The sequence below is a fragment of the Phasianus colchicus genome, chromosome 6 (genome assembly GCF_987193195.1).
Source record: "Phasianus colchicus chromosome 6, bPhaCol1.hap1.1, whole genome shotgun sequence".
Lineage (NCBI taxonomy): Eukaryota > Metazoa > Chordata > Aves > Galliformes > Phasianidae > Phasianus > Phasianus colchicus.
In genome coordinates, this window is record NC_143441.1 from 22558911 (window position 1) to 22582703 (window position 23793).

The 23793-nt window shown below is 45.8% G+C and overlaps 1 protein-coding gene across 3 annotated transcripts in view; it reads left to right on the plus strand.

Annotated features, from left to right (window-relative positions):
* The first annotated feature begins 1756 nt into the window (after positions 1-1756).
* Positions 1757-23793, plus strand: part of IGF2BP3 (insulin like growth factor 2 mRNA binding protein 3) — a 104072-nt gene continuing 82035 nt past the window's right edge. The window contains exons 1-4 of one of the 3 annotated variants that reach the window (XM_031590097.2): positions 1757-1863; positions 2296-2497; positions 3306-3366; positions 23019-23067. In XM_031590097.2, the coding sequence (XP_031445957.1) occupies positions 2323-2497; positions 3306-3366; positions 23019-23067 (285 nt within the window). In that variant the 5' untranslated portion in view covers positions 1757-1863; positions 2296-2322. The other 2 variants (XM_031590099.2, XM_090142676.1) reach the window with 2 other exon arrangements.

Sequence of the window (23793 nt, forward strand, 5' to 3'; positions counted from 1 at the left end):
TTTCCAGAGGAGCAAAAGAAAGGGACTGCTAATAAACGGGGTTTTATTTCTACATCATTTTTTTTTTCCAGCCATCCGATTGCGATCGTGCTGTGGACTTTCAAGATTCATTTCTTACAATAGATCTCCCAGCAAACACATCCGCAGAAGAGGACACTGCATGGGCGCAGCCCGGCCGGCGGCCGGAGGAAACCCCACAGCCCGACCGTGGCGGAACGAGCACATGCACAGCGCTGGGAAATTCGGCACGGATCGAATTCGTGCAGAGCGCAACGAAGCCTCGAGGACGGTGGCCGATGGCTGCCCGGGTCCGGCCGAGCGCGGGGCGCTTCGCGGGGGGCTGCACCCGGCTGACACAATTGTTTCTTTCAACGACGCCATAACGTTTGAAACGATGAAACACAAATTCATTTCGGGAAATGCCTCAGCCGGCGTTAAAGAGCCAGGAGGAGGTCAATACAGTCGGGAAAAAAAAGGGGGGGGTGGGGGGGAAGATGAGGAGAATTATTTGCTCATTTCCAACAAAACGGAAATAGTGCTTAAATTCCTATGAGCGCAGCCCAGCCGACAATCCCTCCAGCCCCTCCAGCCGGCCCCGAGCTGCCGCGCTCGCCCACCCCGGTTCCTCGCGGAGCCGCGGGCACTGCCGCGCACAGTGGGAGGGCCGCGTTCGCGGCTCGGCGCGGCCCCGGGAAGGCCGCGCACGACGGCTTCGGGAAGGAGCGGCCCCGATGCCCCCGGAGCCCCGCATGGAGCGTGGGGAACAAAGGAGAGGCTCCGTCGAGTTGTGCCGAAGTTGCGCCCCGCGGCCGCTGCGGCACGCGTGGGAACGAGCGCGGCGCGGGGAGAACGGCGGTCCGCCGCGCTCCTATCGTGCGGGGCCGCGCGGGAGGGACGCACCTCCCTCGGGCGCGCCGAGCCCCGCTGGCCGCCCGCACGGAGCGCGGCCCGGCTCTCATTTCCGCCTCCTCTCCCCCCTGAGGGCGCGTTCCCTCGCCCCCCCGCCCGTCCCTCCGTGCCTCCCCCCGCCCCGAGCCCCCCGCCGTGCCCGCCCGACCGAGTCGCTAACGGCTCTGGGGGGAGGGGGCCGCGGCCCTTTGTGTGCCCCCGGCCCGGCCCCGGTGCCCCAAGCGAGGTTCCGCCGCGCCGCTCCCCTTCCCCATCCTCCCCCGCTGCCCTCCGCCCCTTTGTCTTTTTTTTTTTTCTCGTGTATTTTTTCCCTCCTTTCCCCCCTCCTTCCCCTAACGCCCGCATCGCACAACCATTACCAGATGGGGCTCCGGAGGGGCTGTGCAGCCCCCCGCCCCATCGCAGCCCCCCAGCACGCAGCCGCGGCCGCTCCCCCAACCCCCCATTCCCATCCTCATCCCCATCCTCCTCCTCTTCCTCCCCCCGACCCTCCCGGCGCCTCGGGCTCTCCGCGCCGCGCCACCGCTGCCCAATCCCCCGGCCCGGCCCGGTGGGGAGGAGCGGGGGGCGGGCACTGCGGTGCCTTTTCCCCTCCCTCCTCGGGCCGCCACCCCTCTCGCTCGCTCCTTTTCGGGTGGCTGGGGCCCCCCGGCGGAAGGGCAGAGGCGGGGGCAGAGCTTGTGCCCACCCGGCTCCGCGTTCCCCTTCCCCCGCCCTCTCGCTCTCAACTTGTCCCGTCCCGCCCGGCTCCCCCCGGCCTTCACCCCGACCCTCCTCCTCCTCCTCCTCCTCCTCCTCCTCCCCCCCTCCCTCCCTCCCTCCCTCCTACCCCCTCTCTCCTCCCCCCCCCCCCTCCGGCCCAGCCGCTCGCTAATTGAAGAGCCGGGATTCCTCACGTGAGAAGTTGATTTGTAGTTTGAACACGTGGCTCATTCAAAAAGCCGGAATATTCAAGTAATTTTTTTTTTCTTTCCCTTCTCTGCCTCCCTCCCTCCTTCCCTCCCCCTCCCCTCCTCTCTCTGTGTGTTTTTTTGCAGCGAGAGGCGGTGCCTGCGCGCACGTAGTGTGACATTTCCATAGTCCGCCCGCTGCTGCCGGAGGGGCTCGGGGGCAAAGACAAAAAGTACTTTTTTTCCCTCCCTCCCCTCCTCCTCTTCCTCTCGCAGCCCGCCATCGCGGCCCGGCGCCGGCTGTTCCCGCGGCCCCCCATGCGCCCGGGTGGCACGGCACGCACTTAGGGCTCCGTTCGCCTTCGTTTTCGTTTTATTTTTTACCCCTTGAGAGAGGGAGGGAGGGCCGCGAGCTGCGGAGCCGATTATCCTCCCCGTCCTCTCTCTCTCTCCTTCCTCCATCGCGTTTTGTTTTCTCCCCACCTCCTCCCGCCAGCCGAGGGCTGCAGCCGCCGCCGAGAAGATGAACAAGCTCTACATCGGCAACCTCGGCGAGAACGTCAGCCCGCTCGACCTGGAAAGTCTCTTTAAGGACTCCAAGATCCCCTTCTCGGGCCAGTTCCTGGTGAAGACGGGCTACGCCTTCGTGGACTGCCCCGACGAGAGCTGGGCCATGAAGGCCATCGAGGCGCTTTCAGGTGAGCGGCCCCGCGCCCACCCCCGACGGCCCCCGGTGCCCCCCCGCTCCCAGGTGAGACTCCCCCGGCGCGGCGGCGGCCCCCGGGTGGGGGAGGGGGGAAGCGGAGGAAGGCCGGGCCCGCGGCCCCCTGCTTTTTCCACACCCCGGGGCCCATCGCGGGGGCGGGCGGCTCTCGGTGCCCCCCCTCCCCTCTTCCCTCCCCGCGGTCCCTCGGCTCGGCCCGGCGCAGGCCGCGGGCCGCCCGCCGAAATGCCCCGCAGCCGGGAGGTGGGAGCCCCGCCGCCCCCCACTTCTCCCCCCCCTCCGCCCGGTATTTATTTCGGTTTCTTTTCGCCGCTCTCACGCACCCATCACCGCCTCCAGCAGCGCTCCTGCTCCCGGCCCCGACATCCTGTTTTTGTGCATTTAAAAAAAAAAAAAACAACAAAACCAAAAAACACAACACCAAAAAACCGCCAACAACAACAAAAAAACCCCACTAAACAACGTAATAATGACGAGAATAATAAAAACAGCGGGTAAACCTGCTTAGCGGAACCTCCGCGAACGGCGGCCCCGCCGCGCTCGGGCCGCTTTCCCCGCGTGCTCCCGGGCCGGCTTGGAGGCCCGCGGCTCCGCGCAGCCCCTCTCGCCTTCCCCGGGAGCGGCGGCCCCGTGGCCACGGCTTTGTTCCCGCCCCGGGCCGCCCCGCGCTGCCCCGCGGCCGATGAATGGGCTCTAACGTGTTGCGCTCCGCTTTGCTGCCTCGCGCCGCCGCGAGCCGCACGGCCGCTCTCCAATATTTTCCCTTCTGTGCTTCTCCGCAGGTAAAGTGGAGCTGCACGGGAAACTCATAGAAGTTGAGCATTCAGTCCCTAAAAGACAAAGGTAATTTCTCTTTTTTTTCCTCATTATTGTTATTATTAATTCCCTCTGCGTTTCCCTAGTGAGAAGTGATTTGAAAAATTGCATAGGCTTGGATTTCTCATCCTTATGGATAAAGGGATGGCTTTCTTACACCCGAAGCTTGTTCTGTGCTAGTATGGCATAGTGTATTTCTATGAATTGCATTGAGCAGGGTAGCATTAAAAAAAAAAAGAAAAAAAAGAAAAAAAAAAGAAAAAGGCCTTTTTTTGGAATGATCAGGTTATTGCATTGCAATGGTGAAAGGTTGGTGAGATTTTAAAGTTCTCTAGAGGACTTAGAATTCGGTGTGTGAGCAGGAGCTGCAGTGAGGGGCTGTGGAGCGGCGAGCACATGAGCTCCAGCAGCAGAACGCGTCGTGTAAATACGCCGCTGTGTACATCTCTGCTCCTGCCATGTTGGAGTCCAGAGCGTTTTATAGGCACGCGGTGCAGGGCTGTTTGACTATCTGTGTGCGAGAGGGTTTGGATCTCCTTCGAGCTGGTGTAGCGAAGCAGCAGGAGGATGACTTCTTCCTAAGAAGGGCTGGATTAATGGGTCCTTAATTTCAAAATGCGTGTTTAATTTTTTTGCAGAGTAGTAATTTAGTGGGCCTCGTGTACAGAAGCGATACTCGCGCTACAGCAGGGCGGTGTTTTTCTGCTGCCTGTAGCAATTCGGCCACAAATGCTAGATTGCAGGGAACCTGGCGTGCACCAGATAATACCAGCAAAAGACACTAAACTTTGCACGTGCTTGTTTCTGAGCTCCATTATTCAATCTGAGAAGTATGTCTGTCTGTGGAACTTTGGGAGAGGGGTTTCTGGCATTTCAGCATTCATTTTAAAAGCATGGTCCTTTGAAAATAACTGATTGGAAAAGGGGAATTTGGACATAGTAATGGGGTGCTTTGGGAATTGAAGTTTAATCACCGTTAGGTGTTAGAGGAAATCTTTGCTTGGGAAAGCATGGAGGACTTTTTATTTTGTTAAGGGGCACTTAAAAAAAAAAAAACTAAAAACCCTTTCTGGACCATTTCGCACTGTGCTGATCGTTGTGGTTGCATTTGGTACTTCTTTTAATTGGAATTAATGTATTATGTGTGCTCCTTCATTTGTTATGCAAGATACGTGGCTTTGGTTTGCAGCAGTCTGTATTTCAGGTCTTCTGTATATAAAAAGAAATTATTGTGGAGGGAAAATATTTTTATGTTTAAGAAGGAAGAGTCCATGGGACACGTAAGGACTGATCACTTCCTCTCAATTTCCATAATAAATGAGCTTATCGTTCTTATTCATCTTAAGCTTGCACAAATTATTCTGTTCACGTGTTGAAAACACATTTATTTTGCTTATGGTAGAGGCAAACTAAATATTGCTGTGTTCCTCCCTCCAAACTTTTTGTATTACTGTTTAATGTGCTTTAGCGTATTTTTCTGCTCTCTGAGTTGTTGTCAGATGTGGATCAGTGTAAAAGTCCCTTCTTCACATTTGTTGGTGCCTTCCTGTGTTTGTGAATTCCCAGCTATTACCAGTGTGGATCTGTCTGCACTGGGGTTGGGAACAGGGCTGCACTGGACTTTAGCACTTCTCCAGCCTACATATGGGCATTGAAATAGGATTTAAAAAAAAAAAAAAAGGCAGATACAATTGTATCAGCCTAGCTGCCTTGTTTCTCCCCAAGTCCTCACTAGTTAAAGCGCACACAGCTCCGATTTACGCTGCTGTTTAAGAGAAAATTAACTTGCATTTCTCATAGCTGCGCTTCCTTCCCCTTTGTTTCTACTACTCCTCTTCCAAAATCAAATATAGAAACCCATTTAAAATTTGTTCAGTGGCCTCTGTAAGTAAAATTGCCTTTCCTGCTCCTTTTATAGATGTAGGACACTCTTCCATTTGGGGGTGGGACTGGAAGGAGGTGGGGGAGGGGTTGTCAAAAAGTTGGGATTTTTTTTTTTGCGTCTCCAGACATTGCTGACTGGGTGTGTATGTAGAGTGGTGAGCTGTGTAAGAGCATGGCCTTCCCAAGCTGGCATTTTAGTGAGGCTGGTTGTTAACGTGTTTTCAGAGTAACTTCCTGCAGCCCCCGTATCTCTTGATGCAGGGGGTGCTGGCTGGGCCTCCATGGGGCCTCGTGTGCTCCTCTGTGTCCGAGCCGGCCAGAGGAGTGGCACTGTTCACAACACCAGTGAATACGCCAAACCTGTCCCTCCCTGTGAGCATGCGATTAAGTTGGGTCAAGTGATGTTTCTTAAGAGCAAAAGTTGGTTTGTGGTGCATTGGAATTGTTTAATGTGTTGTATTGCCCCCTGGTCACTCTGAGGCTGCTTTGCGGGAAGCTCCAGCTCACTGCCTGACAAATTCCTCTTATTATTTTTTTTAAGAGTGTATGGCTACCACTGGTGGTTTGTGGGTGTCTTTCCAGGGAAGGGTGGAAGGGAAGGCCGAGTGCTTGGCCATCCATCTCCCGGTCATGCACAGGAGGTCAGGGTGCCGTGAGCCGGGGCTGCCACAATGCTGATGGCTGGAGAGGGACTGAGGGCTGGGGTGGCTGCGTTCCAGCCTCTGCTGGATCCCCACATTGGGAGTGGGCACACCCAGGCCTGCAAAATTGCCTCCCTACCTGCTGTGCAGGCCTGTGTATGGCTCTGCCTCCCCTCCCCCTGGAAGTATTTAAAGACAAGGGCTGTGCTGAAAGAAGGGGCCTGGTCAAGGTTTTCTTGATGGAAGGGTGGGGAATTATTTCGGGGGAGGTGCAAAGTCTTTAATAAGCTCAGCGTAGATTTCTGACTTACTATGGAAATCTCAAGGGAATGTGAAAGGAATGCAGAAATTCTGCATTCGGACCCCTCTGCATGGAGGGAAGGCCGTTGCAATATTTAAAGGTTTAGGTCACTTTATTCAAAACTCTGTGGAGGCATCGCAATCATCCCGCCCGCCAGTCGTGTTCCACCGAGGAACGCGGGGCACGGTTCGGGCAGCCGTGCCTTGGCCCAGCTCTCCTCACTGGGGCCAGCGCCGCGCAGCACATGGCAGGCCTTTGGGTGCTGCCTCGTGGCGCGGCAGGAGCAGCTGGCACCTCGCGAGGCCGCCTGCGCTGTGCCTGGTTGCTGACATGGCCCTGTGTCACTTGTGCTGTGCCCTTCCCCTCGTCACACCCAAATGGGGGTACCTGGAGCTGGGCCCCGTCCCTTCCAGGTGCTTAAATCACTCGTGACACCTGAACTGCATTAATGAGGAGGTGTTTTCTCTGATTGGGAGGTTAATTTTTTTTAACCACACCTCTGGGAGCCCTTTGTTTCTGTGGAGAAAATAAATTCCCTTTCCCTCTGCTGGAGGGGCTCTCTCTAGGAGAGGAGGTGACAAAGGTGTGCCACGTGGGTGAGGCCTCCTTTGATGTAACGCCCAAGCGGGTGATGGCTGATCTGAGGGCAGCAGGCCCCAAAGTCCTCACAAAACCCGTCTGTGGGAGCCTTGCGCTGTGCTGTCGGATTCGGTTGCTAATTTCTAGTATGATTAGGGCTTGTGTCTTCTGTGTGCGCAGGGCAGTGGGAAAAGCCTTCAGGGCCAACCTATGCAGGGAAGCTACGGCAGTGTGGATATTTAAAAATAATTTTGTGGCAGACATTTTTAGTCTTGCTTCTGTAAACATAAAGCAAGGCTAAGCATGCTGTATGTAAGGAGATGTGATAGAAAATGTCATTCATTAACTGTATTCGTGCCCTTTTCTGTGGAACGAGGCTGAGGCCGCGCCTGGGTGCAGATCAGCATTTTAGAGAGCGGAAAGTCAAAATGCGCGATTTAAAATTGAAAGCTTTAGTCTCTGTTCTCACACTTCTGCTTGCAGATGTGAGCAGGGATTTTTTTTTCCCTTCTTAATAAATAAATAATTGTTTGAAAGCTCACTCTTGTAGTAGAAAATGTGAACCTGCGTAACTGTTGTGATTGCGTGTGGACAAGTTGTGATGGCAAGAACAAGAAATTATTTGCTGACCATGTTCTCTTATGTTGTTGAAAGCTTAAATTTTACAACTACTCATACCATCTCATCATTAAAAAATATATATATATCCTTTTTTGCTGCAGTTTTTTTTTTTTTTATAAGCTGAAATACATGAAATACATCCCCCCAAGTTGTGCCCTGAAAGCTTAGTTTCACACTTTTTGCTTTGTGGGAAAGCATACCTGTAGTAGACATTAAGTTGTGTGTAGATTGGTAAATCCTGAAGGGAAGGACTGAAAAATAGCATTTTTTGAAGTGTAATGCAAAAGTAGTGAAGTTTAAACAGGAAACATTTAAAAATTCCTGATTTTTCTTTTTATTCTTAATGTTGAAGTAATGAGAGCCCTTTTGCACCTTTTTGAGCCCTTGAAGGTGATATTTTTGTAAAACGGGGGTATTCATATCAGTTACTCTTTTAAGTGCAGAGCTTAGGACTCTGCAGTGCTGGAGTCCTTTTATGGCTTCTGGCTGGCTTTTGGGTGGACTTCAAATGCTCAGTTTTGACCTGAAAAAATCTTGAAGAGCTTGGCATTTATCTCCCTAACAGAAAACATAGAACTTCCCACAATGCTTTTGAGCAGGGACACAGGCAGAAATGAAATGCGCCTTCTTTGCCATGGTCGGGAATTGCAAAATGAATCCTATCTCCTTAAGCCTGCTCCTCTCCCTAAAGACATTTTAACTTTCAAGGCTTACTCCTCCCAAACTTCTGATAATCAGTGGAGAGAGGTGTGGAGCACAAAGTACGGTGGTGGTCTTGTCCTATGCCCAATGAGGCAGGCGTGGTGTGGTGTGGCATGAACTTCAGATTTTTGTTCTTGTAGTTTGAGCCAGTTCTGACTTGAAATTGAAATTAATTGAAATTTGCTCCTTTAAAACAAGAAAATAAGTGGACTATGGGGGCAAAAAATAAATGTTATAAAATGTCTGGAGAATAACTTCATCTTTTTCAGAGGGCCAAGAATAAGTGGAAAAGCCTGAGCAAGGTTGATGCATTCAGCAGTTCCTAGGTGCAGTATGTGCATCCAGGGTGCTGCAGTGCAGTTCTCTTCTAAAGCATGCTCTCAGGTTTTGTGTGCAATGTGGTTATCTGCATGTTCTTTCTCTTGGCTGAAGCAGAGTACAAAATTTTATGTTTGCTAGGATAAAAACCTAACTTTTCCTTATTTTGTCTAGACAGGTGACGCTGTCACCAGAAGTACTGGGGGTTCCATCCACACGCACATACATACTTTTATGTTTCCCTGAACGTGCAGAGAATACACATCTATATGGATTTCCATCTTGCATCTTTGCTGTACAAGTCTTACATCTGGTGTCCAAATAAAGGCAATATTGTTGATAAACTGTGGGGGGACCCTTGGCATAGAGTGTGCTGCGGAGAAGCAGATTAGGTGCTCCTCGGTCTCCTTAGGCTCACTTATCAGAGCGGGCACTTTAGGGGGCAGTTGGTTTTTTCCCATCACCTCCAGTGTAAGCAATCTGCCTTTGGGAAGTTCCTGTACAGAAGCAAGAGCTTCTGTGTGTTTGGGCATGTTTCAGGTAATTTAAAAATGAGAATAATTTTCAAAAAAGGTTGGAAAGATGGAAAAACAGGAGGAAATAAGAATCTGTAGTATTAGTTGGTGTTGACAGATACACACACTTGGCCAAGAAGAAAATCTTCATGTTTGTAGTTAGATATCTTTATACGTGGCAAATCAAATGCGCTGCTAGGGTCAATATTTGGGCAAATGTTAACATACTGAACATAAAACAGCAGTAAGAAAGCAGGTAGGAGAAAGGTGCTTTATCCATAAGTGTACTGAAATATGACATGGAAAACTATACTCAGTTATAACGTTAATTGTTATTTTGTTGAAATGCATTCTCACAGCGTTCTCTTTGCATGAGAGAAACCTGCAGTATAAGGGCCATCTCCTGTGCAGTGCAACCCCAACACCAAAGTGCCTCCTAGTTGCTTGCCTCTTCACGGTGCACCAACATCACCCTAAACTGTTCTTGTTCTTGTCTGAATGGAAAACCGACTCTAACAGGAAACATGAGACATTCAGTACTGTTAGTCTAGTTCAGATTTGGGTTGGAGCACAGATAACAAAATAAGTCAAAGAAGGATCTGATGCTTCTTGGAGAGGGGACTAAGTATTGAAAGTATTGAAACAGTCTTGGAATGACAGATCTTCAGGTGGGAGGGGCCTTATTCCATTTGATTTTTTTTTGATATCTTGAGATTTTAAAAAGTGAGTGTAGCTTGGTCAGAAATAATGCAGGGAAATGTTTCTAAGTGTGTGTATGTATATATAGTGTGTGTAAAAATATGTAAAAAAGTATGTATGTTTTAAAAGCGCATCACTGTAAAATCAGTGCAGTTTAAGGAGAGATTTACTAAAAGTATCCAGGGAATCTATAAAAACAGCCAAGGTTATTGGCAGTGGCTCTTCTCTTTTTGCTAGTGTTAGCACACTTGAACACAATCGGAGATGAATGTTCACTTTTGAAAGATTAACTTTCATGCTCAGCTGAACTTTAGGAACGCAATTTTAAAATACATAGTCTGCACTGAGTGTCCATTACATTTTTCCCCTCTGAAAATAGCAGAGCTTTGTTTTGGTAAATTGATTAAAAATTTAAGAGGTACAGACCCTGTCAGTTCTCCCTTAAAAATGGAGCTTGTTGCACCTTAATGGAGTCTGAAGTATTGCGGTGCAGAAATGTGCCCCAGCTGTACCAGGAACATGCATGTGTCGTCTGGCAAAGGGAAAGATATCCCTTTAAAATAAGTAAATATAAAAACAAAAACAAACAAAAAAACTGAACTACTGTTGGTAGTTTGGTGGGTTTTATTTGTAGAACTGTTACGTGGGTCATCCAGGAATTTTTCAGTCATCAAGTGGAGTATTTAGTTTACATGTGTGGAAGACTCTTGATGCGCTGGTGGTTTTCCAGTTATCACACAAGAACAATTCAGTTCGTCCTCTGACTTCTAGAGTAAAAATTTCAGAGCAATGTGTCTTTAGGACAGTACTTGAAAAATATATTCTATAGATGTTTGAGGAATTCGGGCAGTAGTTTAATCCAAGCTAAGAGACAAGATAATGTGTAAATGACATATTTTCTTTTTCCTGTTGTGAGTTCTGATAGAAGTGCTTCAGATGTGTTTCCAGTGAAAGTTTTACAGCAGCTGCAGGCACGTAACTTGGGGAGAAAGCATTGTTTGTCTAGGAATATTCTGCACTGGTTGGTCACAAATGGGTATTGCTGTGCCATCAAGGATGTGTGGGTCTTCTCATTGAGGCTCTGTAGTATCTGAAAGAATCACGTTTTCCTTTGGAAAACCAGAACTGGGGTGTGTGGAGGCAGCTGCTCACTGGGGTTGAGTGAGAGCTTCTCCAACCTTTAGCAGTGTTGGTCTCCATGGGTTCAGGTGCTGGCAGTGCAAGCTGCTGTGCAGCAAGGCTGTGCAGGGATTCTGGCCCTGACAGGGCAGCTGCACTTATTCCTTACTGTTGCTTATTCCTTACTGACTGTATGGACTCTGAAAAATTTTCATGTAGGACAATTTTTTAGCAATATGTACCCTTCAGAGCTGCTAGTTATTTGAAGCTGTATGGAAAGTGAGATTATTTCTCAATTTCAAGTACGGTAAGAGATGTTAAGTGTGTAGTTGCACATGTGTTCTGTAGATTTACTAATATGTACTGAAGGAAGAGAAGGGTCCTATGAAGCAGCATGGGTATTTAAGCTGATTCTAATAACCTAACTAATAAAGGAGAAATGGACAGCTTTTAAAGCCTGAATACAGATTTCTTCTTTCTTTGCAGTACTGCATACTCAGCATTAAATTTCTCCTGAGTTCAATGCTGGTGCTTTGTAGCAGTGGTGTAAAACTGTTTTCACTCTATTAATACTGCTTCATCCTGAGATGCACAAGAACTTCTTTTAAAAGACCTTAAAAAATTAAATCGCAGTAGGTGACCATTGGTTCTTGCTTCATTTATTCATTAAATGTGAGGTTTGGTGCTTGGTGCTCTGACTTCTGATACCAAATGGTGAAATCCCGGCACCATGCTTTGGGTTGCTGCTCACCTTGTTTTTCTGAACTGTGCTGTATATCTCTGTTTAGAAGACTTTATTTTCCTGTTATGCAGTTGAGAGGGTTTTTTTTTCCGAAAGAAATGTGATTTCCAATCTCTTTTTGCCCTGGCTGCTGTCTTAAACAAGAAATGCCTGTGCACATGTGAGTGTACTTCAACTCCTGTGTTATGCACGGAACTGAACTCTGCTGAAGTGGCAGATTACACACCTTTTGTACAACCAGATTTGATGGCTGTTGTTCAGTTATACACAAGTTGTGAGTGGAGTTATCCTCTCAGGTGCTGTGATTTGTGATTCCTCCACACGGAGGTGAAGCTCTGTTATTCTCTGAAAATAGTATTGGAGAAAGATTTAGAGGATAAAAGCAGAAGATGGATTTATCATTATAATTTGCAAGGTCCTTTTGGACTGAGTTAAAGATTGCTTTTTCTTTGTGTTTGAGTAGCTCCAGTAAAATCACAAAATTGCATTCATTTTGCTTGTCTTTTCGGTAAATAATAAGCTTATGTATGCTGCTCTTCGTCCCAACGCTTGTGCTCACAGCACCTGTCCACACAGTTCAGTCGCTGAACTGTCACTGGCTTTGATGCTTGCGATCAGCACTGTGGCATGGCAGTGCTGCTTCTGAGCGCCTGGCCGGCTGCGGGGATGCAGCGCTGCACGAGCTCTCATGGCAGCATGCTGCAGAGCGCTGCTCTCCTGGGCACGGCAGCTCCGCAACGTGGCTTTTGGGATGGAAGCGCAAGCTGTGCTGACGGCTGAGCTGTGTGTTGGTGGGAACGGTGCTGGTCTGTGCGCTGGAAAGCTGCTGTGTGAGGGAGCTTTGCCTCGCGTTGCTGAGTGGGTCTCCTTGGGTGATACCCTTTAAAAAGGGGGGAAAAAAAGGGAGAAATGATAAAAGGCAAGGCTTGGGAAATTCTGTTTGAAACTTGGACACCCTGACCTGCTGTTGCTCCTCTGACATTCAGCCCAGAACCCCCCGGTGCCCTGTGCATGATGTGCACGTGGTTTAGGAACCCTTAAAGCACTCCTTGAGGCTGGGGGGAGGTGAGGCTGCTAGGGTTCTTTGTCTCGCTCTGTAGTCCCAGAATGACATAAAAGTGGTGCAAGAGGAATTCAAATTGAGCTGAAATTTGAGGGGTGATGTTGAGGAGAAAAATGAGGAGTATGCACAAACACTGGTGTTAGGAGGGAGTGAGCAGTGATTCCCAAGGAAGAATGGTTTCCTTCCGTGGTGAATGCTTATCTTACGGAATCATTGTCTTCCTTATGCTGGCTTTTTTTCTGGTAATTGGTATTCTTTGCTTTTTTCCTGCTCTCTATTCCTTCTTTAAAATCTTCTTCTTCAGTCCTCAGTAGCTGGGCACATGTAGGTGCATGTGGAACAGCTGAATTTCAGAGCTTTGTGAGGGGTGTTTGAGCTGTGCTAAGCCATGTGCTCGCTGGCAACTTATGATAGAGCTCGGGGCAGGTACCACCCGATGTCAGCGTCCTTCTCAGTCATCTGTACTGCACAACTGCAAGAAAGCTGGTAATTACTGTCTTGGTGTGATAGTAAGCTCACAGATTTGTGTACAGACTGAATCTGGAGCAATCAACTACTAAATAACGTAGTAACCTTGGTCAGAATTATCATTGTCACTCATGCAAACTCTGCTCCTTCTCGTGACTTAAATATCTCAAAATACTGTGTTTGAAAACAAGTTATTAAAGGCAAATAATCTTGCTTCTAATGATCATAAACTCATAATTTAGTCTTATTAATAAGTTACTTAGCTACAGTATGGTATACAGTTTTTTTTTTCTTGCTTTATTCAAATCTACTCAAATCTATTCAAATGCTCAGCTTAATGCAGAGTGAACTAAAATAGTTTAAATGCTTATCGGCTACACTGTCACTGTGTATGCAGTGCAATCTTCAGGACTGCAGAAAATTTCCCTGGTCATAACAGTGTATTTTGAATGGGCAGTGAGAGTGGAAGAAGTTGATGCTGGCCGCCCTCACATGATTTTCAGGATTCTGTGAAGAAGGAAATGAAAAATAATGGGGTTATTTAAAAGGTGATGGTGGCTCTCCTATGAGTGCTTTCATAGAACTTCCCAAAATCATGGGGGACTTCATTGTATTATAAAGGTGGGGAAAAATAATTTAATAAATGTAAAGGTTAACAAAGAAAATGTGCTTATGCCTCTTACGTACAAGTGTTTGTAAGCATAAATTTAATGCTGTGACATTTAACAGTTTGACAATTCTTTTTCATATCTTAAGATCTCTTACTACTTGTGTTTTAGTTACTGGCTTTTTCATTTGGGCAGGTTCTCGGAGGCTGTGGTGAAGGACTTGTGTGAAAGTTCAGGGATTGCCTTCGTAGTAACCCCTAATGTGCTAAGCAGGTCTGCTGCGGTGAAAGCACAGAAGGGTGCTTTGGCAATTCTTAAAAAATGACATTTAATGAGGGTAGAACAACGTACTTCTTAATTTTAAAAAGCTTTTGCTATGAGGATCTGTGTTCACAGAGAAAGTGGTGTAGATAGTACTTTACAAATTTGGTTCTAAAGACGTGTAAATCATAAAGCCATGTTTTTCAGTAACGTTTTTAGATCAACACGTGTAAAATTGTGCATGAGTGCAAACTCTGTGCATGATCTAGTGCTGCACCCTGGCTGAAAGGCAGTGCTCCATAACATGGGAGAATTGAACTTCTTGAGGGCAGAGTAGGCAGTTGTTTTCAACAACATGTAATAATTGTGATTAAAAGCGCAGCTGTGAAATAAGTGTGGTACTGTTTTGCCCACATTTTATGTGCGGTTGAATGGGATTTTTCTCTTTTGTAGGGAATTCTTCAGAAAATATTAATTTAAGAAAATAACAGTGCTGTTTGAAAGCCATGAGACTGATTTATTTGGCTTTCTTTTCTTGCACGTGGTGATGGTCAGCAAGAAGATGACAAAGCCAAGCTGCACAGTTGTCAGTTTCTGTGATGCTTGCTTTGTGAGAGGGCAAGCAGAAAGGAAGGAAAAAAGATTTGGTGATGGAATTGCATCACTCACAGGTTGTACTGCTTCTGAGAAGCGTGTTATGTCTCTGACTGTCATTTACCTTCTTTAAGGTGGCATGGAGTTGCCCTTACTAATTTTTGTTGGTGTTCAGGTAGATCAGTGTGCAGACCAATAAAACAATTACTAAAACATCAATATGGGAGTTGATGTCTTGCTCACGTGCATCAGTTTGTGCTTTAAAGGTTTGATTTCCAAAAACCAAAACTTTTCAGTTATGCCAGTGAGGTTTGTTACACTGAATCCTTTGAGATGGGAGATCTTACTTAAAGCAGTAGTAATAAGAAATGTATGGCAAATTGGACAATTCTACTGTTGTAAGCCTGGCGAGATACGATTCAAATCTATTCCTGTTAACTCAGCCATGGGGACTTAAAAGCCAACTCTTTTGCCATTGCATTTTAAATGTTTCTTGGTTTGTCTTCAGATTGAAGGGTGGACAGTAATAAGGAGGAAATTAATAGGTTTAAAACTTAAACCAACAACAACAATAAATAAATCCAATTGCAAGAAAACCATCAACACGTAAGCAGGCTGGCAGTTGCCTAAGAAGGATATTTAAGAAATACTAACTACTTGTATCATGGAAATGCTAGTGAGCTTGCCTGCTAGCTGAAGTTCATATGTACACTTACAATCTCCCTTTGGCTCTCCCTTTTCTCTTATTCCAGTTATAGCATGTGAGCTTTTTGAAGTTAAGTGCTCCAGAAAGTACCATCTACATCTCTCAGACCCTTAAAAACATCTTCATTTACTGAGAATCTGTGGAATTGGATGTTAATTTGTCATTTTTTTCATAGAATAGCCGAAGAGAGGCAGAGAGATGTTTTTCTTAAATTAAAACAAACAAACAAAAAAAAAAACAAAAAAAAAAAAACATATGTAGTAATAATAAATCCATGTGTGGGGTGAAATTGTGAGGCTGCAGTGGGGTGGGCACTGCGATGCATCCTTGTGCTCCCTAAACACCTAAAGCCTCTCTCAAATTAAGCTCTAGAGCATGCAGCATGCCTTTAGGCTGAGAGGCTTAAATCAGGTATTTACTAGCAAAAAAGGTAGCAAATAGCTCCTCGCTTTTTGATGTTACACAACAGAAGTTACATGCTGTGTGTGGTAGAGTTAGAACACCTCTTGCTATTTTATTTCAAGCCTTCTATTACATCGTCCAGTGAAAGAAGTGTGTTGGAATGGTTAATGTGTAGCATACAGTCACCTTAACCTGAGTATGAATATCCTTTGTTTCAACTGAAGTTGACCCAAAATTGGCCAAAATGTGTTATGCTTATGTAGTAACAGCAATGTAAGGAATCTGGAAGGCATTTCCAATGTTGTTTGGAAATACAGTCTCATGGGTGAGCAAATTGGGAATGTAATGGTGGGAAATCAGACAGATGGAAGAGTGCTATAGAGTCTGTCTAGCAACTGCATCACAGAGCAAGGCGTCTTGTTGGCATCTCCGTTCCTAAAATTTTGGACCCTCCTTCCCTTTAGAAATGGCTCTGAAGTGTCCTGCACCATTTCTTTCTACCTCTCTGCATTTTTAATAAGATCTCAATTTGTGAAGATTTTTGAAACTAAATAATAATTCTTTTTCTTAGAGATCCCTAGCCCAGAGCACGATCTTATGTTGCAGGGATGTTGTACATCAACTTTGGTCTAGATCTGCTTCTGCAGCTGGTGTAAAACTCTGCAATTGGTCCTTAATGGGAATGTTGGCTGCTTCATCTAGCAGCCTTGTGGGCACCAGGAAAATAAGGGGATAGAAGGAACTTCCAACCCTTTTGGTGGCCGAGGGAAGGGATAGGACAGAGGAGAAAAGAGTGGGAAAGTATGAAACAAAAAAATATTGTTGTATTACTAAGGGATTATTAACTTGGTTGGGTTAGGATAGTTTCTAGACAATTTTTCATGTGTCTAAGTAGCACTTCTGCATTTAAACGTATTATTTTTAGTCCTTATACATTCTGAGTATTTTTGGTGTTATCCACAACCCAGCTAATTGCAAGTTAGCTGTTGGGATGGGAGAATAAACGGCAAGTGACTATAGCCCTAAAATATCTGGTGAAAAATGTCAACTCAGTAGTAACATTGTTTGAGGAATATAGACTTCATGTTCTAAGTTGGGAAGAGAAATTGTCATTTAATCAACAGCTCTCCTCATACTCCCCCCAAAAAAGCAACAAACACGAATCCAAAACAAAACAACGAAAAACACACTTTCCATTTCTCCAAAGAGTTAGGAGAAGAGACAGGGCTGAAATGTTGGAAGCCACCAAGCAAAGGGGAGGTGAAAGTTCTTTCCCTTTTTCGATATTGGTACTTCCCATTAATTTTGAAGCAGTGTTTAATTCTTTAATTAAGGAACAAATATCTTAACAGCCTTCGGTCATTAACAACACCTGGAAAAATTGTTTTTAAAACGAGACATTCAGCATTAATGTGGTAATGGAAGAATCTTAGAATTTTCTTTTTAAAATGCCTTTATGGACCACTTGTGGGAATTTACAAATAATTAATGTAAGCTTTTAGTCTAATTAGTGGTGTGAGGAGTAGTCAAAATTAAATCTCAATATAAATGGTAATAGGTGAAAGCTGACTGCCCGCCTTGCCTCAGAACACCACATTTACCTGTACTGTGTAACTTAACTCGGATGTGCTAATATAAATCTTCTGGTTGCGCTTCCTGTGTTATGTCCTGCCCACAAATACACAGTCTCTTCCACACATTGAGGTGGAGCTACCCCAAAACTAGGGTGCACATGGGGTCTGGAGCTGGGCTGGTGCCTCGGAGCATGGGGCCATGTGGTCTGCAGGCTGCTCCAGTTGCTCCTGGAGGGGAGCAGTAAGCAAATATGATGTTTTACAGACACTGAGAGGAAGTCTGATCATTCACACAGTAGAATCTGTGAAGCAATCCAGAAGGTAGATTTTCATGTTGAGGGATTAGATGATATGCCACTGCAGCACTGCTCATGTGGTAGGTTGTGTGCAAGATGAGTTGGGACAAGTGTAGCTAAGATCCAACTGTTATGTCCTGCGTGAACCTTGAGAATTCGCTTTCCTGAATTTTATAGGAAATGCTTATTCTGAGTGGTAGTGCAGTGCTTTTAAATCCAGGTGTGGAATTAAATAGTGAGGCAGCACAAAGGGAAGCACCGCTGCAGTTTGTGGCTTATCTAAGCTTTGTCTGCTTGACCTGCTGATTTAGGTCTGTCAAGGAGCAAAAATGTTTCATGTACCCTCCTGTCCAGAGCTCAGCATTAAAACAGGAGGTGATGTTTGTTAACAAGTTGGTATCTGAAACCATTCCCCTTTCTTATCCAGGTAAGGCGTCAAGAGGAAATTTCTGGTTCACAAGCTATTGGCTTGCTTAGATAAAATACAGCAGTGGTGTCTTTAGCATGCCTTCTAATATACTCTAGAAATTAATTACCTCTTAATAGAAGTGATATAAAAATCTCAATTTGTCTCTTTACTGAGTGTTTTTAACAGAAATTAAGTGTGCCTTCTTCTTAAGCAAGGAGTGTGACCCCTTGCTTTTGCAGGTAGCCAAACTACTTGTTAGGACTAAATGGTTTATATACAAAATTTCATGTGTATCTTTCTATTATACACACAATTGTATATAGCATTATATATAAAACTACATATATTTTTAAGGTATGTGTAGAAATGGTTTAGAAGTTTTACTTTGGTAATAAATCTATGATGGGTGCTTTCAGGAATTAAATCCAAACAGGTTAAAGAGGTGGAAAAGACTGTCTTAAACCAGTGGAGTTGCACTGAAGCCAGGGGACAGGCTAAAGCTGCAGCATTTCTTACAGAATGAGTTGCTTCAGTGCCTTAATCTACTGTGCTGCCTGCGTTTGCCATGAAGGATGTGATAGAGAATCCCCCTGCCTCTTCTCCATGTTGTGACTAAAAAACCCTGTTCTTTGTTTCTGTTCCTCAGCCACACTAATATTAATTAAGAGTTAAGGACTCTTTTATTTAGTACTTTTGCACTAGAATGACACTTTAAACACTGATTCGCTGATGTGGTACAGCACTGCCTGCTTGAAGGCAATCTGGGGGAACAAACTAATAAACTGTGTGTGTGTGTGTCACTTTTTGAGGTTTATTTGCCTGTTTTTGTTCTGATGGTTGCAGAGTAACCAAGGTACCTTCTCTCCTTTCCCCCCTAAATTGATTTCAGTAGCAGCGGTTTTCCATTTGGGCATAGGAGTCACTAATCCTGTAACTGCAGTTGATCATATTGAGGCTTCTTACACCAAAATAGTTTTCTCTTGGTGGCTCTCAGTGCTGATGGATTGTGGAGCGCTCTGCAGCTGTGCCCTTGGAGTGATGTGCCAAGGCTTTTCCCATGTAACTTGTCCTAGAATGGTGCCTAACTAAAGTGAATGAGATGGATGAGCACTTGCTCGGTGCCCAATCCTTGGAGCAGAGAAGAAGGTGGACCATTTACTCTCCATTCCGTAGATATTGAGTTCTAACAATTGGATAGACTAGCGTCACTGATGTTCACCCAGTCTCTTCTCAAACATGTTTAACTTACTCCACAGAAATGTCTAAAGAGTAGTTCTGTTTTTTTTGGTTTTTTTTAGCATTAACAGTGTGCGTAGTTCATCATCTGCTGAATTAAAACTGAGCACTGTGTGGGGTTATTGTGGGAAAAATGGGAATTAAGGAGAAGGTGGCAGTGGCTTTGGGGTAGCAGGATGAAGAGAAGGGTCTGTGGTGAGTGTGGGCACAACGACCATGCAGAAATGCAGTTACTTAGATATGCGTGCGTGTGTTTCTCTCCATGCTGGTCAGACTTGGGGCTATCTGTAAGATGCCCTCTAGCACAAAAAGTTAGGGACTCTAATTAAAAGTGTGGTGTTTTAATGGTTTTCTTTTTCTTTTCTTTTTTTTCTTTTGCCTTATGAATGTATCTATTCTGTTCTTATTAAAAAAAAAAAAAAAAAAAAAAAAATCCCTGAAGGGAGGAAGGGTCTTTTCTGCACCCAAAGAGACATAAAGGAACAACCCAGCAGGATTTTGGTAGATGGAAGGGGAAAACAAGTGTATGTAGTAGAACTGAGAGAGAAGGAAGGTGAGTACACATTAACAAATGCTGAAATTGTGGGGTTCCCCTTCCCCACTTTCCTTAAGACATGTTTAATGTTATTTATTATATGTGGAGGGTTCTCATGGGTTGTGGACATTGGCAAGATGTCCATGGACCTGTTTTCTGAATTTTCTTACAAGAAATTGCCCTTCCAGAGAACACTAACATTACCTCTTGTATGTGATCCATCTGATGCTACCTTGCTGTTTCTGTCTCTGTGTGTATGTATGGCACAAATGCTGTTTTCCTTGTGAAGGGGCAATGACACCTCGTTTTGCTTGCTCTCAGTGCAAGCATGTGTCTCTCAAAGCAAAGGCTGTGTGTCTTCAGCATTCACAGAATAGATATGTTAGCATGTCTGCAGTCACCAGCAGTGGCTGGAGTAACAAGCCACTTACCTACATAGTTCCTGGAAAAGAGAATTGGAGTATTTGCAAATGGGCTTTAAAAGAAAAAAAAAAAAAAAAAAAAAAAAAAGCAAATGTTTTTCTAAATAATAGTTATGGGCAACTCAGGAAACAGAAGTCTGTTTTCATCACCAGTAAGACATTTGATGTGCTGAATTCATGTGTTGCAAACCACAGCACGTGGAGGCTTTGAAAGGTACAGAGCAGAAACAAAATTTCCTAAGGCTCTTCAGTTGATGGCTACTTGCATTGCCAAGTTAGAAAGGATGAATAAAATAAGAAGCCTGCTTAAAGTGGAGAAAGAGCATGCACCAGGTGCGCAGTTTGTCACCTGGTTGAAATAGGCTGGCAATATCTTGAAGAAATTTTAGGAAAGGTTTTGGTTTTTCTTTTTTCCCCTGTAGGAGCTGATAGTAACCGAGAGAAATCTCAAATCTCACGAGAGAGAAATCTCATGCTTTTCTACCTGCTGCTGTTGTGTGTAACTCCCTATGGTCTGCACAAGGCTTTGTTTGCTTTCCCCTTTTGCTTGTTGCAGTACAGCAATAATGTAAAAAAAACAATTCTTTTTAACTTTTCACATGCACAAGAAAACAGCCACCTTAAAGCTTGTGAATTGGGTACAGAGCTAAAATTGCTTGTGGTGCAGACGGGTATCTGATTGTGGTGTAAACAGCATCAGACAGGATGGTTCGTGTGGCTGCTCTCATGTTTTGAAGTGACCTTTCAGTTCTGTACAATAGGTGTCTCACTATAGCCACAAATTGAGGTGCACAGTGGGACTGTCCCTGTTCTGTACGTAGCTCTCCATTTCCTTCTGCTCTGAGTGTGGTGGAGGAAGGTGTAATTGGGAGGTGCGTTTCTTCTGTGCCACTCATCCCTTTCAGGGTACCCAAGTTATTTCTGTGCTCTGAGAGCTGGCTGGCAAAGTTCTAACTTGCATCAAACCACTCCATCCTTCAAAGCCACATAGGAAGAAAGGAAACACCAAAAGCTTGTGTTATGTCCTTTCGTTAAGTGGGTGTAGAGGCTGCTGCTCGTGCTTTCAGTGCATCGTTTGGTCCAGCAGATACGCAGCTTTGCTTATGAAGGTAAATGTGAGGTGTACTGGTGTGCGTGTTTCTGGATGGGATCCCTTCTCCCCACTTTGCTATGGGGTGGCTATGGGGCACGGCTCTCCCAGCACGCAGCTGGGACCGTGTGTTCCCAGGCCCCTCTGCGAGTGGCACCGCTGGCTGCGAAACCCTCATGAATTTTAATTTGGGTCTAGGAGGGCGAGAGACTGATGGCATGACACAATTGGAAACGCAGTGAATAGCGTATTGACTGCCAATGATGTGGTTTGGGATTTTTCAGCGTTACGATTTCCCAGTATTTGTAATATTGAATGAGTGTCCCCTTCTTTGTTCCGCTTCAGGAGCGAGCGTTCAGCTTCCAGGTTGCTGTGTGAGATTACCGTGATGTTTCAGAGCAGCGTCTCTAATTCACAGCCGTTTCGTAGCAGTTTCTCTCGCTGAGAGCACAGCTGAGAGAAGTTTTCACAGACTCTGAGGAGCTTTCTCCCCTCCGTTACAACAACGCAGCGCCTGACTCTGCTTTATTGGAAATGACAGCTTAAAAGGGGTTGTGTGATCCGGGTTTTTGCTCAGCCGTTTCTTTGCCGATTTACGTGACGGTGATCAAACACAGGAGCGGGCTCTTTGCTGAGGGGGGCGGAGGGCAGCGCGAGGTGCTGCCCCTCCAGGCTGCCTCCTCTGTGGAGAAAGCACGATGCTCGTGTGCACTTCTTGAGGTAAAACCACGCGGACAAAGCGCTCCGAGCAGAGCAGCTTTGTGTGCGGGGAGCGCGAGCTGCACCCAGAGCACAGCCTTTTGGGTGGAGCATTTCCCGACGCAAAAAAAAAAAAACACCAAAAAGAAACAACACCCATGAGACAACATTCGTTGCGGGGCCGCGTGTGGGTGGCAGTGCTGAGAAGAACCGAGCCTCTGGGTAACGTTGCCAGACGGGGACATCTCTGAAACTTGTTTTGTCGCAAGACTTTGTGAGATTAACCAGCTTCCGTCGTAAAAAGGTCCCTAAGACGCGCCGGGTTTCTCAGTGAGAGGTCGGCACCGAGCAGTTAAAGCGCTGGGAAAAAGTGCGCGTTGGAGCACGGGACCGGGATTGAGTCGCTGCGGTGGCCGCGGCCCCAGGCGCGCTCCCCGGGCTGCCCCGCGGCACTGCCCTACCTGAGCCCCGCCGCTCGCACATTCCTGCGAGTCCCCAGGGGCTGCTGGCATCTCTGGCATTTGTTTGTTCTCTCGCTTTGGGGGAAGGGAGGAGACAAAGGAGTTGGCTGTGAAGGCCGCCAGCACGCTGTTGCCCGGCTCGGCGGGAGCACTTCAAAGTGCTGGTTCTCTTCACTAGATTGGTGGAAATGATACAAATTTAGGCTCGAAATACAATTAAACTGTTCTTTCCCTTCCTGTCCTCTAACCGGAGATGAAGAATGTCAGGCATATGTGTTAAAATACGTTCACTTGTTAGGCTAATGAAGAGCGTGGTGTTGGAGTAGATGTATTTATTCAAGTTTATAGCCCTTTTTTTAAGAGGCAGAAGTATACTGAAGGATTGTTTGGGAGAATTAAAAAAAAAAATCTTAAGTGAAGGGGAACCTGTTACAAATACAGGGGGTTATCACACCCGTTTATAATGGAGGGCGTTGGATACTGAAGGCCTTAAAGCTGAAGCAAAAATAGTCTTCAAGAAAAACGAGCACTTCATAAAACCCAGCAGCTGCCCAACAAATAACTAGAGGTACTGTAAGAGTTCTTTGGACACACAATGGTTTTGACCTGATGTTTCGTGTTTGCTTTTGCCCCTCCTAGTAGAAAATGGTTAAATGTGGATGCTGCTGTGTATAGATTGCCTTCTAACAGTGTTTATTTCTGTTTTTTAACTTTGTTCTTTAATTAATTTGCAGGAGTCGGAAACTTCAGATCAGAAACATCCCACCTCACTTGCAATGGGAGGTAGGAAATTAATTTAGAATTAAGACATCTGTATTTAAAACTGCTTCTGTTTCTCTCGTCATCCCCAAGACTCTTCCCCTTCCCCCACCTTTCATTGCTGTGCACACACCACCCATTCTTTTCTGGGGAAAAATCCTTTGGAAGAGGGAACAATAGAGCCTTCTAAGCAATTCAGATAACTGCCTTCATTTCTGCGCTCCGAGTTAACCATAAAAAATGTTGAAATGGATTCTTTGGTGAATGCTGACTTCCTGATGCAGCCACTCTTTGACTGAAAGCTTGTCCATTTCAGACCTCAGAGCGAGTGTTTGGTAATCTTGGTGTACCTTCAGATTTAAATCCTTGGCCAAAATCTTTACAAAAGGAGAAAATTCATACAAATCAGTTTTTTCTTTAAATTTTCCTCCTCCTCTTTTTTTCCTTTGTAAGTGGGTGTGGCATTATGGCAAATTGTTTGCTCATGCTATTACAGTTATTGGCTTTCACAACTGCATTATGAACTTACTGTTAATACTCTGCAAACAGTGTTACAATTTTTAAAATAGATGAGCTGGCATGAGAACAGACCTGTTTTCTTTGCTGTTTTTCTTACCTTGTGAGTGTTTAAAACTTTGTTTTCACTTCTTATAGCACTAAGTCATCCTTTTACGTGGGGGAAGTTGGGTGGAGGGGTAGAGAAGCAGTGCTGGTAGCATTGTATGGAGCACTGTTGGTCTGTTCTCAGAA